A 19,133-nucleotide genomic window follows, 5' to 3' on the forward strand; every position below is an offset into this window, starting at 1 on the left:
CCTAAACCAGGTTTGTAAGGGGACTTGGTTTGAGGGAAGAGGTAAATAACTTGATTAGAAAGTAGGTGATGGAAACTTGTTCTTTTGGATACTGGGAGGGGAGCGGTGGTTAGTGATTTTTGAACGTGTGATGAATGGTCGCAGTTATTGCTTATGTTGTTTCCATTGTGTGAAAAAAATATCTATTTACAATGAAGTAAAACTGCCGTTTAGGTTGTTAAAATGTCAGCTTCTACTGTGGTGCCTATCAGAGGGAGTAAGAGTGGATAATATCACAATAAATTGCATCAGATATCCACTCTAAAATGGTTTTAAAAGTGATAAATATGCCCAATAGTTAAGCACAGAGAGGGGAGTGCTGGATAAAAATCTAGGCGGGTCAGCATGTTCCTCCCAAATCATGGGTTTCAGAGGGTAAACCTGCACCCCAGAACAGCCATCCTCTCCTCTACTGTTCTCAGTCCTGAAAGTTAATGTATGTAGTGCGTTTGTGTACGTGGGGTGTCTGTATGCCATCTTGATTGCAAGGTTTTAAATGGTCTGAAGTTCTGACATGATACCTCCCCAAGTTCATACTCAGAGCGGCCGGATGTAGCTCTGGCTGTTCTGGTCGCGGCTCCTCCTTTTCTTCTGCAAAGTACCCTCAGGTGGTTCAGGCACTTCCTTCCATCCCTCCTCCTGCAGCTCTATGTGGGGACTCTAGAACACTCCACAGTTGGCACACTGTGCATCATGTTTCCTCAGTGCAGGTTTTGTGGCAGTGTTCCCCTCCACACCAGGTGTCTTCTGTGCAATGTTGTACTGTTTGGTTGAAATGCTGACATTTAAAACACTTAAAAAATGTACAGGAGTGTGGGCTTTCTTGATTCTGTCGTGGAAGTAGTCCATATAAAAACCCTCCCGTAGGAGTCTGGGGGCATCCTTAGGGCATGTGAGGGTAAAAGAAAATTAAGAAATGAGCAGACTGCAGCCCCTTATATGGGAAGTGGAGTGGCAGTTTCTCCTGTCTAGATGTGTGATTGTATCTTCCTAGATTGACTCCACCCCCAGGCATTACCCATAGTGAGACAGGAGTAATTTAAATAAAACCTTGGCAAAACCCCTTGACTTTAATAGAGTTGAACACACTGTAACTGTACGTTTTACATTTACATTTTTTAAATGTGAGAATAAATTTGACATTCAGTTAATAGAGATGAACATAAGTTTAATCAATATTAAATATGCCAGATTCTTCTTTATACTCATACAGATCAAAAAAAGTCAAAGCAATACAAAAATGGATGAGCTTTTTTCCCCCCACATTTCATCCAGTCTTTCAGTTTACACTTTAGAGTTTGACTATTTTTGGGAACAATGTACATAATATCCCCTTCTCCATACTTTGCAGTGCATCAACTCATGGCCTCCCCCATCTCTAGAACCCACACTTAAACCCATTTATATAATGATATACAAGGCTAGAACAATCTGTATCATGAGGCTTAAAGTTGGTGAGCAAAAGTACTTCAGACAAATGAACAGAACACAATGAAAGACCTCAATAATGGGGATTTCTTGAACTTTGTGGCTCCTAACTAGCTTTACCATCAATAGTGCCTTGCATGATGTATTTCTCAATTTCTGGGTCAAAACCATTGCCACCTTCCAATCCTATCACTTGACACAAGTCAACCAGTACGAACTAAAACGAGGAGAGGGAGTTGGTGATTGAAATAGAATAAGGCCTACCGGTAAGCCAATCTCTTTCTGACCCCTGTTGATGAGCCCGTCTGATGACACTGTGCAACCAACCTCGGCACAGCGGACGTTATTAAGTGTTAAGGTAATGTCAGGCATCTTTGAATGGAAAGGAGACTTGGAAACCCATCAGAAACCAAACAATAGTATGATTCATTGAAAAAGTATTTCAAAGAAGAACAATTCATACAGAATCATCAGCTCCCGAGTTCAATTCTAGGCTATATCACAACCGGCTGTGATTGGGAGTCCCATAGGGCGGCGCACAATCGGCCCAGCCTCGTCCGGGTTACGGTTTGGCCGGAGTAGGCCGTCATTGTAAAATAAGAATTTGATCTTAACTGACTTGCCTAGTTAAATAAAAGGTTAAATATTTTTTCTTCTTTAAATAAACAAACCCTGGTGGCTATCTGACTGACTTCAAGTGAAACACAAAGCATGCAGATGCAATGTGGAGGAACATCTGACTGGACAATACCAAATAATGGCAACAAAATAAACAACTAAGAGAGCATACAGTAAGAGTTAAAGAAAAATACACCTTCAGAGCTCAGTCTGAGTTCAGTTAGTAACTGATTACTCTCAACAAGAGACATGGATGACTAGAGAGCTAGACGTGATCATCTCAGTTTAGAGATAGCAGACAGTCATTTGAGAGGGAAAATCGGAATCAATCCATCAATTAGGACAGAAAGATCAAATGCTAGAGAGATGTCACAGTAAAACTCATCTTAAAGGGGAATCTGCAGTTGCATCATCCTCTTCGGACTTCGGAATTAATGAAATATTCCCATTGATTCTTGAGGCATTTCTAAGTTAAATTCTTCATGACTTCAAATATAGGCTTGTTTCACTCCAATGTTGGTAAACAAAGTAAATGTAAACAAGCACTATATATGGTTAAAACTAATTGTAATCATGGTCGGTCAGTCCTTGCATCCATAGCTCTGTCAATTAATTTTGAGAGTGGTTACTTTTCTCCAGCCCTATCCCTCAGCTTTTTACTGAAACAGGGGTGGGGATATCAATTTGTTTCAACTGATGATTCCCTCTAAGTTATTAGCCGGCAGTTCGTATGTATGAAATCAGATTAGCATCTCCAGTCCATGGACAAACTCAACACACAGAGTGATCAATAGATGACAATGCCCAGTCTCCTTCAGAAGAGACATGGGGGTGTCCCAATACACCTTAATGGATTGCTGTCCTTCATAGCCACTGATAGGGAAAGATGGGTAAGTTTCCATCCTTATAATTTTCACCTCTCATGTCCTTTGAGATCAGTGGCCATGAAGGAAAGGAGGCATCTAAAGACTAGAGAGACATGTCTCCTGAAGCAGGGAGGCCACTGTTTGGAGATGAAATACACCCAAATATTATACAGACACAAAAATGATCCTACAAGGGTGAATAATAAATATGAATTAAATGCTTTTTAGACACAATCTTGCTTTTTTTCAGCATTCCATTTTGAGATACAGAACTTTTCAATATACATGTCATATCCCTCTTCCAACCCCTTCATCATCCTTGGCTCAGTTGAACAGTGTACAATCCCAAATGAATCCCTAGCCCCTCCCCCTTTTGCACTTGTGGAGATCTGAAAGGATTGCTTAGATAATATCAATATGATAATAGCTCCACCATGGCCTAGGACAGGCTATACTAGAAATTCTGCAACATGGCGTATGTCAAATCCAACCCTCTCAGATCACCAGAAGTATGTAGCTGGTAGGGGCTAATGTGGATTTGGGCGTACCTCTTTCAATAGAAGCGTTGCCACTTGAGGAGTAACTGACTGTGTTCAGATGAGTGTGTTTTAGTGTTACTCCGTGGTGGTCTATGAGGGACTCGTTCTGTAGTACAAAGGCATGGTGCTGTAGTGTAGTGTGTCACTATGTTTGGACTCCGTTTGATCAATGACTTCTCTCATTGGACAAAACCCCAACCCTGTATGGACTTCAGTTGTGTTAAATTTAAAAACTCAGGTTAAGGAGTGTCTCACTCAGAGAGAAGCACAGCCATAACAATGACATGACAGGGCAGACTAGGGTTAGATGATGTTTGGGCAGTAAAGATGGCCATTAAATACAAGAAAGTCCTAGAGTTGATCTCTAAGAGCGAGAAGACGACAGGTGGTGAATACACTACAGGGTTAACTACCTCCCGGACTCCACAGGCTCCAATGAGGTGTAAGCACACACACACACAAACAGACAGGAGTCCCATCTCCAATGGGAGTCTGACGCAACTCTATCGCCCTCTGGAGATCTAGTCCAGAACAGATCATCTCATCTCCCCTTCCTCTCTTCAAACACACACTCCCTGCCTCCTGTAGTCCCTCCAGGCTTATCTGGTGTAGTAGACTCTGTAGTAGACACTTTTTGACCTCCAAAGAGAGTAAGAGTTGTCGAACTTGAGAAGGTAGACCCCACGGCCAGGGTATTGGTGACTGCCGGCATAGACCTCCTCGTGACAGTCCCGCCGATACACCGGCACTATCTCATCCACCTGCGGCTTCCCTGCCTCTTTCTTAGCCTTCTCCTCCTCACTAGGGGGCTCACCTGGAAATAGAGGGAACACAGACCATCAGGGGGGCTGGTCAGTAACTACTGGATCACACTACAAGATTATATTCATCTGGTCTGAGGTGGCTTTCAGTGAATAGCCGCCTAGTGTTTTACTAGCAGTATGAAAGGACCATACACATTAACAATAAGGGGCTATGTTTAAGACATTAAAAAATATTAACTATGACAAACAAGCAGGTATAAGCCCTCAGTAGAACTGTATCCTGGGTCTCTCGAAAGAACCCATAACATCCCATTAAAAATCCAGCAGGCATCTCATCTTCCACTCCTCACCGTCCTCATCCTCGTCTTCGTCGCTGGACTCGCTGACGTGCACACTGACCGAGGCATTGGCGGCATCTGTCCACTCAAAGAAGACTCCGAAGCCAATATCGTAGTGGTCCGTGGCAAACTCCCAGAAGAGGTAGGAGCCCTCCTCGTGGGTGGGCACTCGCACTGTCACTACCTCGCCACGCCCCACCGTGATCACACTGTCCACATCCTGCCGAATCTTCTCCTTGAAGTCCTTGATCTGGGGTCGCGTCCACATGGAGGGGGCTGCTATGACCGGGGGAGAGTCTGCTAGGGGAGAGAAGGGAATGAGAGGGGTGTGTAAATATAACAGTGGCAGATTATGCACAATGTACATCCATTTCTCAGGTACAACATTTCAGAAAAATACAGGATACAAACACATTTATGATTTTGAGTAGTAAAAGTTCCTTTCATTTTCACTAGATGATGCAGTACTGGCTTTAGGGCTATACTGGCACACTGTCTCCTTGTTCTATGCATGATAAAGTAGGCAGAGATACTCTGCTGTAACCGATGAATGGATTCCATGGCTTGATTACAAACCAGAAATTGGCATCCTGGCCAGCAACTTCTTAGCCAATCGAAGGGTTAGGGTGGAGTCCTTCACGTATCCCTTACACCTGTTCATCCCTTTCTGATCCCCAAAGTCGCATCACCAAGTGTAGAGAGTAAGGCATCACATTACAATTTGGAATGTGTGCACGCTTGTGGATGTATGCATGTATGTATGTAGGTATACTTGGCCGTTGTGTGTGTGTGCATGCATGTGTGTTTGTACCTGGCCTTTGCGTGTGTGTACCTATTGGCCCATTCTCAGTGGCCTCCTCAGCAGGCTCTAAACGCTCTGGCTCTCTGTCCATGCCCTCAGAGTGGGAGTCTGACTGGCCATTGAGCAAGGGGACCTTCTCTCTAGCCGGGAGCGCTGCAGCTACAGGCTCACTAGTGGCCTCCAGGGTGGCCTTCACCACCGCATCCTCCTGCTGCTTCTGTAAGGCTGCCTGGAAGGGTGAGGGAGGGGGAAACGGAGGGTCAATGACTGGGAGGGCAGCAGAATTAAGACATCTGTATAATCTCATAATTTCTCCCTTAATGCTCACAAAAAATCTCTACATAAAAAACGAAAGAAAACACAAGTTGATAAAATCACTAATTAGGGAAATGTTTTAGTATCAGTATTTAAAGCCGTCCTCCAGCTATTTCTGAACTTTTCCTGTTGAAAAGCGATATCCCAAGTATAAATAGGGGAGAGTGGGATAAATTGAGCCACCCTTGTTTCTAGGAAACCATACACAAAATTAATAATTTACCAAATATTTAGGAAGAGGTCATCATTTCATGGACACTGAAGGAAGAAACTACATGGAAAAAGTGGTAAGCAAGTTGGTGAAAATCCGTTTTTTGGACTAAGTAAAATGAATTTGTGTTAGAGGTTTCATGATGCTTGTATCTAAACCAAAGTAGATACTTAAGATTCTAAGGTTCTATACATCAGTTGGGGTCTCTATAAGTTTCAATATGAGGTCCTAAACATCTCATGAAAGTGCATCCTTGTAGCTGTGTGGGCTAATACCCTGAGTGTACAAAAGAACACCTGCTCTTTCCACGACAGTCTGACCAGGTGAAGCCAGGTGAAAGCTATGATCCCTTATTCATGTCACTTGTTAAATCCACTTCAATCAGTGGAGATGAAGGGGAGAAGACAGGTTAACTTCACTAGGGTAGGGGGCAGCATTCGGAATTTTGGATGAAAAGCATGCCCAAAGTAAACTGCCTGCTACTCAGGCCCAGAAGCTAGGATATGCATAGAAAACTCTAAAGTTTCCGAAACTGTTAAAATAATGTCTGTGCGAAAACCTGAGTGAAATCCATCCAGGAAGTACTATTATTTTGAAAGGCTGTTTTTCCATTGAAAGCCTATCCACCATACAAAGACTTAGGACCCAGTTAACGATCTCTATGGCTTCTTCTACATGTGGCCAGTCTTTAGGCATTGTTTCAGGCTTCTACTCTGAAAAATAAGGGAGATACAGCACTTTCAATGAGTGGACAGTGGAAATTTCCAGACATGAGTCCAGCGCGTGATCGGGAGCACCCCTTTCTTGTTTCTCCTTTTCTATTGACGAAGCTTTTGTCCGGTTGAAATATTATTTATTATTTATGACAAAAACAACCTAAGGATTGATTTTAAACATCGTTTGACATGTTTCTACGAACTTCTATTGTACTTTTTAGATTTTTCGTCTGTCTGTTGTGACCGCGCTTTGTTCCAATGGATTGCTGAACAAAACGCACCAACAAAACTGAGGTTTTTGGACATAAAGAGGGGCATTATCGAACAAAACGAACATTTATTGTGTAATATGGAGTCTTCGGAGTGCAACCATAAGAAGATCAAAGGTAAGTGATACATTTTATCGCTATTTCTGACTTTTGTTACTCCTCTTCTTGGCTGCTAACCGTTTGTAATGATTTGTCTGCTGGGCGCTGTTCTCAGATAATCGCCTGGTATGCTTTAGCCGTAAAGCCTTTTTGAATTCTGACACTGTGGTTGGATTAACAAGAAGTTTATCTTTAAAACCATATTTAACACTTGTATGTTTCATGAATGTTTATAATGAGTATTTCTGTTTTTGAATTTGGCGCTCTGCAATTTCACTGGATGTTGGCCAGGTGGGACACTAGCGTCCCACACCCCCTAGCGACGTTAAAGAAGGATTTTAAGCCTCGAGGCAATTGAGAGATGGATTGTGTGTGTGCCATTCAACAGCCAATTTGACAGAGCTTGAAGAATTTTAAAAAGAATAATAGGCAAATGTTGCACAATCCAGGTGTGGAAAGCTCTTAAAAGGCTTACCCAAAAAAGACTCATAGCTGCAATCACTGCCAAAGGTGTTTCTACAAAGTATTGACTCAGGGGTGTGAATACTTATGAAAAATTAGATATTTACAAACATTTATACAAACATGTTTTCAATTCATCATTATGGGGTATTGTGTTTAGCTGGGTAAAAAAAATAATAATATTAAATCACTTTTGAATTCAGGCTGTAAAAACAAATGTGGAATAAGTCAAGGGGTATGAACACTTCCTGAAGGCACTGTTGGTTGACAATTATTTGAAAATATGTCCGTTAATTCATAGTTATTTTGCAAAAGAAAGCCACGCATTTCAATGCATGCCACTGGAACACCTACCATATGTCATACTTTGACTAAAACTATGACTTATTGACTTGGGTAAGCTCTGGTCATCGTCTTTCAGCTCAAAAAAGTGGATTCCTACTGGTGTGGGCGTTTAAAAGACAAAAGCGATTGTTATGGTGTTAAATTGTGTTTATTTTTAAAAAGGTAGTGGTAATATTTTATTCATTACAGAAATTTGTAGGTGGCTTAAAAGAAAACTCATTCAAAAACCAAAAATCAGTTAAGGAGTTGGTCTGATGTGATGTCATTGGCCTACCCACTTGCTTGAGGAAGATGTGAGGTGCATAGAATGTTGTTGTGTGTACCTGTTGTTGTGCCAGCTGGACCTGGTAGAGCTGCTGCATGTACTGTTGGTAGTGTTGTTCCTGTAGCTGGTGTATGAGACCCAGCTGCTGCTCAGGGCTCTCTGGGTACTGCTGGGCAGCATACTGCTGGAACTGCACCGCCGTCTGGGCATTCAGTGCTGCCATGATCTGCTGTCTGCACACAGGGAGGGGGAGGATGGAGTCAACTCATCACCCTTCCTTCAACGAAAACTGGACTACATAAACACTGTAGCTAAAGAAATTGATAATCTATCATACACACAAAGATACACTACTCACTTCTGCTGCTCCACCCGTAGCCTCTCCTCCTCCAACTGCCTCCTCTCCTCCTCCTCCCTCTTCAGCCTCTCCTCCTCTTTGATCATCCGTCTCTCCTCCTCCTGCCTCTGTCGCTCCCTCTCTTCATCCTCCCGGCGCTGTCGTTCCTCCTCCTCCCTCCTGAGGTGAGATGGAAGGAAAGAGACAAAAACACAAACTTGAGTAAACTCCCTAACTCCTAGGCTAGTTTCCACCATGTTGCTGTGATGGGCAGAAATGTCTGTCCTCCTGGACATCTTACCGTTTCCTCTCCTGCTCATCCTTCTCTATTTGGTGGGAGGTGACATAGGGTGCAAATAAGTTACAGCATTTGTTCAACAGCTTGACAAACTCCACCATAGCCTCCTCCTTCTCCATGTTACCCAGAGCAGCCCACTCTTTCCTACAGAGGGGAAAGAGGGATAGTATCGTTTTTTTTGTACTGTAGATGTTCAATTTTTTTTCTTCTCACTTTTGTTTATTTTACTTTCTTTGGCAATGTAAACATATGTTTCTCATGACAATAAAGCCCCTTTGAATTTAAATGAGCGGGAGATAGAGATGGGGGACAACTTTCTTTTCACACAGCTGTGAAAAACCTTGATAAAACGTGAAGAGGAAAAGCTCTGATTCCAAACTGTTTCCTCACGTTTCCTGAAACACAGCAGCAGCACTAGGGCTGGAGTGTCAGCTGGAGTTAAAAAGTCACACACACACACACACACACACACAGGGGAGGTGGGTTACCTGCGATCATTTCCCAGGACGTCAAAGAAGCCCACCTCTGGAGAGGCGTCAAGGTTGTATGGCCCCAGTAACACCTGCTTGTGGAGGGCCACCAGACGAAGCTTCTCCTCATAGGTGGGGTGGAAGGCCTTGCCATCCTTATCTGAGGACAAGACAAACCAGCTAATGGGCTAGACTCTGCAATACACTATCAAGGCAAATAATATGTTGATCATTCATTGCTAGACAGGCCTATATTGGAAATGGCACACAGAACATCTTGTTGCTAAGTGTGTTGCTAGCGAATGGTGACTGACATGTCCCTTTTACAGTGTATACAGTCAGCGAAGAAGTTAGCCATGTCTGACCTTTGTCGTAGAAAAGGTCTCAATTAGACAAGATCAAATGACAAGAGAGAGACACGCTCTCTAAATGTGCACTTCTTATATTGCCAATGCCCTTTGGGAGAAATTAACAATGACTGCAATGCACAGCTTCACTGAAGAATAGGAGTCCAACTTTAGAACCTGTTTACACAATGTTGTGACTGTATTAAAGCAGAAATCCGCAGATTGTGGGTGAACCTATGCCTCCCCACTTCTTGTGTAGTGTTTTCACTTTGAACAAAAACAAGGCGGTTGAGCCCTGAGCCGCCTTGGGCTGGACTTTTATGCTAGGTGTGTCTCTGTGCTAATCCGCCTACTCGAATGACCCTACTGCCCCAGTGCTGGAGAGAAAGTGAAAGTCACTTGCAACCTAACGCTTCAGCCGCCAGAAATAAAAAGAGCAGACGAAGCCAACAAGCATCATTCTCTGTTCTTGGATCTGAATCAACTCGACCACAAAAGATAAAAACAAGCGAGAAAGACTGCTCATTACCAATCCATAAACATGACAAACATTGGATTAATTTTAACCGATGGAAGAGTGACTGACATGGCCACCGTTCTAATGGACTGGTAACGTTAGGTAAGTGTTGGGTTGAGTTTTTTGCCTGTTAGCTACGTTAGCTACTAACCTTAGTGTGTTCAATGTTCAAGCTAGCAGCTAACAAGGCTACCTTACATCTGAATTTGGACTGTTTTGTACTCAAAGGAATCTAACGATACCATCATGTAGTGACACTGCATAAACACCAACAAGATGCTCAATGCTTTTACTTCAACTAGGTACGGTTAGCTAGCTAAAGCTAGATATGCAGATTGTTTACATGGTAGTCTCTCTCGTTTGTAGATGATAATGCTAACTAGCTAGGTGGTAAGACAGCAGTTTCTGCCCAGGACCACCCCCCAAAAATGCTTCTAGCTGTACAATTTGGTACAGAAACATGTATTTCTCTGACATTGCCAATTACTTTATTTTTTACATTACATTTAAGTCATTTAGCAGACGCTCTTATCCAGAGCGACTTACAAATTGGTGCATTCACCTTATGATATCCAGTGGAACAACCACTTTACAATAGTGCATCTAAATCTTTTAAGGGGGGTTAGAAGGATTACTTTATCCTATCCTAGGTATTCCTTAAAGAGGTGGGGTTTCAGGTGTCTCCGGAAGGTGGTGATTGACTCCGCTGTCCTGGCGTCGTGAGGGAGCTTGTTCCACCATTGGGGTGCCTGAGCAGCGAACAGTTTTGACTGGGCTGAGCGGGAACTGTGCTTCCTCAGAGGTAGGGGGGCCAGCAGGCCAGAGGTGGATGAACGCAGTGCCCTTGTTTGGGTGTAGGGCCTGATCAGAGCCTGAAGGTATGGAGGTGCCGTTCCCTTCACAGCTCCGTAGGCAATCATCATGGTCTTGTAGCGGATGCGAGCTTCAACTGGAAGCCAGTGGATAATTTTAATTGGCAAGATTAGCAAACTTGGGTACGACATGCCAGCAACAAACGCTAACACTACAAATTCCATAGAGTGTGGAAGATGTAAAACAATGATTGTTGTCTATCAACAATGACAAGCCACTGGTGTTTAACAACTTGGTTGCAAAATTACTGAGGTAACAGTGGTGATTTTGCCACTCCTATTTGCCATATCTTCAATCTAAGCCTACTAGAAAGTCTGAGCCCTCAGGCCTGGAGGGAAGCAAAAGTAATTCTGCTGCCCAAGAACAGTGAAGCCCCCTTTACTGGCTCAAATAGCCAACCAATCAACCTATTACTAACCCTTAGTAAACTTTTGGGGGCAAAAAACATGACCAGACACAATGCTATTTTACAGTATACAAATTGACAGACTTTCAGCACGCTTGTAGGGAAGGACATTCAACAAGCGCAGCACTTACACAAATGACTGATGATTGGCTGAGAAATTCATGCTAAAAAGATTGTGGGAGCTGTGTTGTTTTTTATTTGCGGCTTTTGACATTATTGATCACAGTCTGCTGATGGAAAAATGTATGTGTCATGGCTTTAGACCCCCTGCTATGTTGTGGATAAAGCATTACCTGTCAAACAGAAGGGTGTTCTTTAATGGAAGACTTTCCAACATAATCCAGGTAGAATCAGCAATTCCCCAGGGCAGCTGCCTAAGCCCTTACTTTTATCAATTTTACTAATGAAATTTAACTGGCCTTGAGTAAAGCCAGTGTGCCTATGTATGAGGATGATGCAACACTACACGTCAGCTACTACAGCGAGTGAAGTCACTGCAACACTTAAAGAGCTGCAGTTTCAGAATGGTGGCAAGGAATAAATTCCTGAACATTTCAAAAACTAAAAGCATTGTAGTTGGGACAAATGATTCACTAAACCCTGAACCGCAACTGAATCTTGTAATAAATAAAAATGTGGAAATTGGGCAAGTTGAGGTGGCTAAAATGCTTGGAGTAACCCTGGATTGTAAACGGTCATGGCCAAAACATGTTGATACAACAGTAGCTAAGATGGGGAGAAGTCTTTCCAAAATAAAGCTCTGCCGCCTTAACAACACTATCAACAAGGCAGGTCCTACAGGCTGTAGTTTTGTCGCACCTGGACTACTGTTCAGTCATGTGGTCAGGTGCCACAAAGAGGGACCTCGGAAAAATACAATTGGCTCAGAACAGGGCAGCATGGCTGGCCCTTAAAAGTACACTAACAATAATATGCATTTGAGCCATTCTCATGGCTCAAATTTGAGGAGACTGACTTCATCATTACTTATTTTTGTAAGAAATGTTGACATGCTGAATACTTTGAGGTGTCTGTTTAAATTACTAGCACACAGCTCGGACAACCATGCATAGCCCACAAAACATGCCAAAGATTTCTTAAAAATCCTCAAGTCAACAACAGATTATGGGAGGTGCACAGTACTACATTGAACTCTTTTCCACATCAGGTAACTGATGCAAGCAGTAGAACAGGACTTAAAAAAACATTACAAATATACCATATTGAACAGTGGGGACTGTACAGACAAAACAGACACACACGTACACATGGATGTTGTATTGTAAATATGTGATAGTGGAGTAGTGGCCTGAGGGAACACACTAAATGTATTGGGTAAAGTGTTACGAAACGTAATGTCATAATTTTAACTGTATATAACTATTAATGTTGCTGGACCTCAGGAAGAGTAGCAGCTGCATTGTCAGCAGCTAAATGGGGATCATTAATAAACACAAAATACTAAATTTCTCAGGGAGATACTGGTGGAGACAGTCTGATTTCAAGGGAACGGAAGACTGTGCAAGTTGTGGTTGTGCAAACCCCAACACTGAAGAATTGCTGTATACATCTATTTTACTTTGTGAATCAATAATTATTTTGTTGGTAATAGACCAAGGTAAGAAATGCTGTATTTGCATTTTCTGTTATGTTTTGGGATTCAATAATTATTTTGTTGGTAAAATACCAAAATAGTTAGCAATGTTTGCCTGTTCAGCACATTGCCTGTCTATAAACAGCATTGATTCCTACCTAGTGTGAACTACCCACCAGAACCGGCCGTGATTGGGAGTCCCATAGGGTGGTGCACAATTGGCCCAGCGTTGTCCGGGTTAGGGTTTGGCCGGGGAAGGCCTTCATTGTAATTAAGAATTTGTTCTTAACGGACTTAAAATAATTATCCAGCGTAGTCAGTCAAGTAAACAATGGCTCATCTGCATGACATATTGGTGGACTATGGGCCATGAAGTCATAGGATGGTACATTAGATTCTTACACTGGTAAGAGAACAACACTACATATAAACTCCGGGGGGGGGGAAATAGCCCTAGCCCTCACCCTCTGATCCAACAGGTCCCAGACGTGCTCAATGGGATTGAGATCCGGGCTCTTCGCTGGCTATGGCAGAACACTGACATTCCTGTCTTGCAGGAAATCAAGCACAGAATGAGCAGTATGGCTGGTGGCATTGTCATGCTGGAGGGTCATATCAGGATAAACCTGCAGGAAGGGTACCACATGAGGGAAGAGGATGTCTTCCCTGTAACGCACAGCGTTGAGATTGCCTGCAATGACAACAAGCTCAGGCCGATGATGCTGTGACACACCGCCCCAGACCATGACGGACCCTCCACCTCCAAATCGATCCCACTCCAGAGTACAGGCCTCGGTGTAACGCTCATTTCTTCGACGATAAACGCGAATCCGACCATCACCCTTGGCGAGACAAAACCGCAACTCGTCAGTGAAGAGCACTTTTTTCCAGTCGTGTCTGGTCCAGCGACGGTGGGTTTGTGCCCATAGACGACGTTGTTGCCGGTGATGTCTGGTGAGGACCTGCCTTACAACAGGCCTTCAAGCCCTCAGTCCAGCCTTTCTCAGCCTATTATTTCGGACAGTCTGAGCACTGATGGAGGGATTGTGCGTTCCTGGTGTAACTCAAGCAGTTGTTGTTGCCATCCTGTACCTGTCCCGCAGGTGTGATGTTCGGATGTACCGATCGTGTGCAGGTGTTACACGTGGTCTGCCACTGCGAGGATGATTAGCTGTCCGTCCTGTCTCCCTGTAGCGCCGTCTTAGGCGTCTCACAGTACAGACATTGCAATTTATTGCCCTGGCCACATCTTCAGTCCTCATGCCTCCTTGCAGCATGCCTAAGGCACGTTCACACAGATGAGCAGGGAACTTGGGCATCTTTCTTTAGGTGTTTTTCAGTGTCAGTAGAAAGGCCTCTTTAGTGAGCCAAGTTTTCATAACTGTGACCTTAATTGCCTACCATCTGTAAGCTGTTAGTGTCTTAACGACTGTTCCACAGGTGCATGTTCATTAATTGTTTATGGTTCATTGAACAAGCATGGGAAACAGCGTTTAAACCCTTTATAATGATGACGACATTATTTGGATTTATACAAATGATCTTTGAAAGACAGGGTCCTGAGTTATCCATTTATGTAATAAAAAATCAAATGTTTATTTGGCATGTGCACAGGATACAGTGGTGTGTATACAGTGTCTGCCATTCTGTACCACTACCAACCAGGCAAGAGTTTCTCCAGGAACATCAGTGCAAGGGGCTTGGTAGGAAACTTTTGTTGATACAGAATGGCAGCCATTACGCTCATTACAAGTATTTTACCTTTTCCTGATGAAACTGAAATGAATATACAATTACACCGAGTTAGAATCAATACTATGAAAACTTGGAAAGGCCATTGACAGTAGCGCTAATAACTTCAGTGTTGTGATTTTTTTCTCTCGCATCAGCATTAACACTGCTGTAGTAACAGATCCACGGATGATTGGGACTACTTGCTGCATGATAAGACTTGACTCATGTAAAAATCCACACACAGTTGATATCAGAAGATTACATACATCTTAGCCAAATACATTTAAACTCAGTTTCACAATTCTTGACATTTAATCCTTGTTAAAATTCCCTGTCTTAGGTTAGTTAGGATCACCACTATTTTAAGAATGGGAAATCTCAGAATTATAGTAGAGAGAACGATTTATTTCAGCTTTTATTTTTTCATCACATTCCCAGTGAGTCAGAAGTTTACATACACTCAATTAGTATTTGGTAGCATTGCCTTTAAATTGTTTAACCTGCGTCAAACGATTTAGGTAGCCTTCCACAAGCTTTCCCAATAAGTTGGGTGCATTTTGGCCCATTCCTCCTGACAGAGCTGGAGTAACTGAGTCAGGTTTGTAGGCCTTGCTCACACACGCCTTTTCCAGTTCTGCTCAAATGTTCTATAGGATTGAGGTCAGGGCTTTGTGATGGCCACTCCAATACCTTGACTTGGTTGTCCTTAAGCCATTCTGTCACAACTTTGGAAGTATGCTTGGGGTCATTGTCCATTTGGAAGACCCATTTGCGACCAAGCTTTAACTTCCTGACTGATGTCTTGAGATGTTGCTTCAATATATACACATAATTTTTCTACCTCATGATGCCATCTATTTTGTGCACCAGTCCCTCCTGCAGCAAAGCACCCCCGCAACATGATGCTGCCACCCCCGTGCGTCACGGTTGGGATGGTGTTCTTCGGCTTGCAAGCCTCCCCCTTTTTCCACCAAACATAAGGATGGTCATTATGGCCAAACAGCTCAATTTGTTTCATCAGACCAGAGGACATTTCTCCAAAAAGTACAATCTTTGTCGCCATGTACAGTTGCAAACAGTAGTCTGGCTTTTTTATGGCAGTTTTAGAGCAGTGGCTTCTTCCTTGCTGAGCGGCCTTTCAGGTTATGTCGATATAGGACTCGCTTTACTGTGGATATAGCTACTTTGGTACCTGTTTCCTCCAGCATCTTCACAAGGTCCTTTGCTGTTGTTCTGGGATTGATTTGCACTTTTTGCACCAAAGTATGTCCATCTCTAGGAGACAGAACGCATCTCCTTCCTGAGCGCTATGACGGCTGCGTGGTCCGATGGTTGTTTATACTTGCGTACTATTGTTTTTACTGATGAACCTGGTACCTTCAGGCATTTGTAAATTGCTCCCAAGAATGAACCAGACTTGTGGAGGTCTACGTATTTTTTTTCTGAGGTCTTGGCTGATTTCTTTTGATTTTCTCATGATGTCAAACAAAGAGGCACTGAGTTTGAAGGTAGGCATTGAAATGCATCCACAGGTACACCTCCAATTGACTGAAATGATGCCAATTAGCCTATCAAAAGCTTCTAAAGCCATGACAATTTTATGGAATTTTCCAAGCTGTTTAAAGGCACAGTCAAGTGTATGTAAACTTCTGACCCACTGGAATTGTGATACAGTGAATTATAAGTGAAATAATCTGTCTGTAAACAATTTTTGGAAAAATGACTTGTGTCATGCAAAGTAGATGTCCTAACCGACTTGCCAAAACTATAGTTTGTTTACAAGACATTTGTGGAGTGGTTGAGAAACGAGTTTTAATGACTCCAACCTAAGTGTATGTAAACTTCCGACTTCAACTGTAATTCACAATTAAACTTAAGGTAAAAGTGACTCTTCCACCCAAAATTGGGACAATTACATGACAACTGAACACTTGAAGAACTTAAATAAACACACACATACAAGGCAGGACATACAATGCATCTAAAAAGTATTAAGACCCCTTGACTTTCTCCACATTATTACGTTACAGCCTAATTCTAAAATGGATTAAATAAATACAAATCCTCAATCTACAAACAATACCCCATAACGACAAAGCGAAAACAGGTTTGTAGTAATCTTTCAATTTTATTTTTACAAAAATACCCAACTTATATAAATGTGGATTCTGGGTAAACTTTGAACATTGCTATACTAGAGACATGATAGATCAGAAGTAATACTATAGTATCTGAGGGATGATAGAGAATGGTTGTTATATCAGAAGTTAATGGTTATCTGTAGGAGTCAGATGGCTTTGGAATGTGTAGGGGAGACAGGTGGAGATCTTAGAACCTAAGGAGAGGGGGGGAATGTATAAAGTTTACATTATGTCAGGATATGTTATTGTTTGCCATCAGGGATCCTATGGGAGGAGAGAGACAGTCTCTGTTATCAATAACCATGACAGCCTTGAGTTGGGGAGGAGTGAGAACTTTGGGGTAGAGGTCAGGTTAGATGAGGCAGAACAGATATCACTAAGGTTCTGTCTAGTAACAGATGAATTGGCTGTTCAGTTGTGGAGGAGGAGACTCAGCCTAGGAGAAAGGGTTAAATATCAGTGCTTGTGTGAAATGTCAATTGTCTGAATCCAGCTGTATCAACCCTTTGGATAGAATTAAACTTGGTTAAGCTTCTCTATTGTCCGTGAGTTATTTACTCCGAAAATTAGAACCTACCCATAAGTATTCAGACCCTTTGCTATGAGACTTGAAATTGAGCTCAGGTGCATCCTGTTTCCATTGATCATCCTTGAGATGTTTATACAACTTGATTGAATTCCACCTTTCAGCAACACTGAAAGTCCAAGAACACAGTGGCCTCCATCATTCTTAACCCGTTGGGGATAGGGGGCAGTATTTGCACGGCCGGATAACAGAACTCATATGGCAGGCCAAAACCTGAGAAGATTCCAAACAGGAAGCGCCCTCTGACCATTTCTTGGCCTTCTTTGTCATCTCTATCCAAAACAGAGGATCTCTGCTGTAACGTGACACTTTCTAAGGCTCCCATAGGCTCTCAGAAGGCGCCAGAACGTTGAATGATGACTCTGCAATTATTGGCTGAAAAACAGTAGCGCATTTGGTAAGTGGTCGATCTGAGAACAATGAGACGGGCGTGCGCATGCACGTGAAGAGTCCATTTTACAATGAGTCTGAACGAAAAGGACGTCACCCGGTCGGAATATTATCGCTATTTTAAAAGAAAAATTGCATAAAAATTGATTTTAAACAGCGTTTGACATGCTTCGAAGTACGGTAATGAAATATTTGGAATTTTTTTGTCACGATATGCGCCGGCGCGTCACCCTTCGGATAGTGTCTTGAATGCACGAACAAAACGCCGCTATTTGGATATAACTATGGATTATTTGGAACCAAACCAACATTTGTTGTTGAAGTAGAAGTCCTGGGAGTGCATTCTGACGAAGAACAGCAAAGGTAATCCAATTTTCTTATAGTAAATCTGAGTTTGGTGAGTACCAAACTTGGTGGGTGTCAAAATAGCTAGCCTGTGATGGCGGGCCATCTACTCAAAATATTGCAAAATGTGCTTTCACCGAAAGGCTATTTTAAAAATCGGACACCGCGATTGCATAACGGAGTTCTGTATCTATAATTCTTAAAATAATTGTTATGTTTTTTTGTGAACGTTTATCGTGAGTAATTTAGTAATTTCACCGGAAGTGTTCGGTGGGAATGCTAGTTCTGAACGTCACATGCTAATGTAAAAAGCTGTTTATTGATATATGAACTTGATTGAACAAAACATGCATGTATTGTATAACATAATGTCCTAGGAGTGTCATCTGATGACGATCAAAGGTTAGATTAACGAGATTCTTGTCTTTAAAATGGTGTAAAATAGTCATATTTTTGAGTAATTGAAGTTATAGCATTTTTGAGGTATTTGTATTTTGCGCCATGGGATTCCACTGGCTGTTGACTAGGGTGGGACGCAAACGTCCCACCTAGCCCAGAGAGGTTAAATGGAAGAAGTTTGGAACCACCAAAACTCTTCCTAGAGCTGCCTGGCCAAACTGAGCAATCGGGGGAGAAGGGCCTTGGTCAGGGAGGTGACCAAGAAGCCGATGGTTCATCTGTGGAGATGGGACAACCATCTCTGCAGCACTCCACCAATCAGGCTTTTATGGTAGAGTGGCCAGATGGAAGCCACTCCTCAGTAAAAGGCACGACAGTCCGCTTGGAGTTTGCCAAAAGGCACCTTTTGGTCTGAATACCAAGCGTCATGCCTGGAGGAAACCTGCCACCATCCCAACGGAGAAGCATGGTGGTTGCAGCATTATGCTGTGGGGATATTTTTCAGCGGAAGAGACTGAGAAACTAGTCAGGGTTGAGGGAACAATGAACGGAGCAAAGTACAGAGAGATCATTGATGAAGTCCTGAGCCCTCTGGAGCAGGTTATCAGACTGGGGTGAAG

The 19,133-nt window shown here is 42.7% G+C and overlaps 1 protein-coding gene across 4 annotated transcripts in view; it reads right to left on the reverse strand.

Annotated features, from left to right (window-relative positions):
* Positions 1-1,190: 1,190 nt before the first annotated feature.
* Positions 1,191-19,133, reverse strand: part of LOC106571761 (Golgi resident protein GCP60) — a 46,806-nt gene continuing 28,863 nt past the window's right edge. The window contains exons 2-8 of one of the 4 annotated variants that reach the window (XM_014145195.2): positions 9,200-9,341; positions 8,715-8,855; positions 8,435-8,593; positions 8,135-8,309; positions 5,425-5,623; positions 4,605-4,889; positions 1,191-4,304 (exon numbers count right to left, since the gene is read on the reverse strand). In XM_014145195.2, the coding sequence (XP_014000670.1) occupies positions 4,090-4,304; positions 4,605-4,889; positions 5,425-5,623; positions 8,135-8,309; positions 8,435-8,593; positions 8,715-8,855; positions 9,200-9,341 (1,316 nt within the window). In that variant the 3' untranslated portion in view covers positions 1,191-4,089. Of the gene's footprint in view, positions 4,305-4,604; positions 4,893-5,403; positions 5,624-8,134; positions 8,310-8,434; positions 8,594-8,714; positions 8,856-9,199; positions 9,342-19,133 lie in introns of all 4 variants that reach the window. The other 3 variants (XM_014145194.2, XM_014145193.2, XM_014145192.2) reach the window with 3 other exon arrangements.

This window comes from Salmo salar, chromosome ssa15, assembly GCF_905237065.1.
Source record: "Salmo salar chromosome ssa15, Ssal_v3.1, whole genome shotgun sequence".
Taxonomy (NCBI): domain Eukaryota; kingdom Metazoa; phylum Chordata; class Actinopteri; order Salmoniformes; family Salmonidae; genus Salmo; species Salmo salar.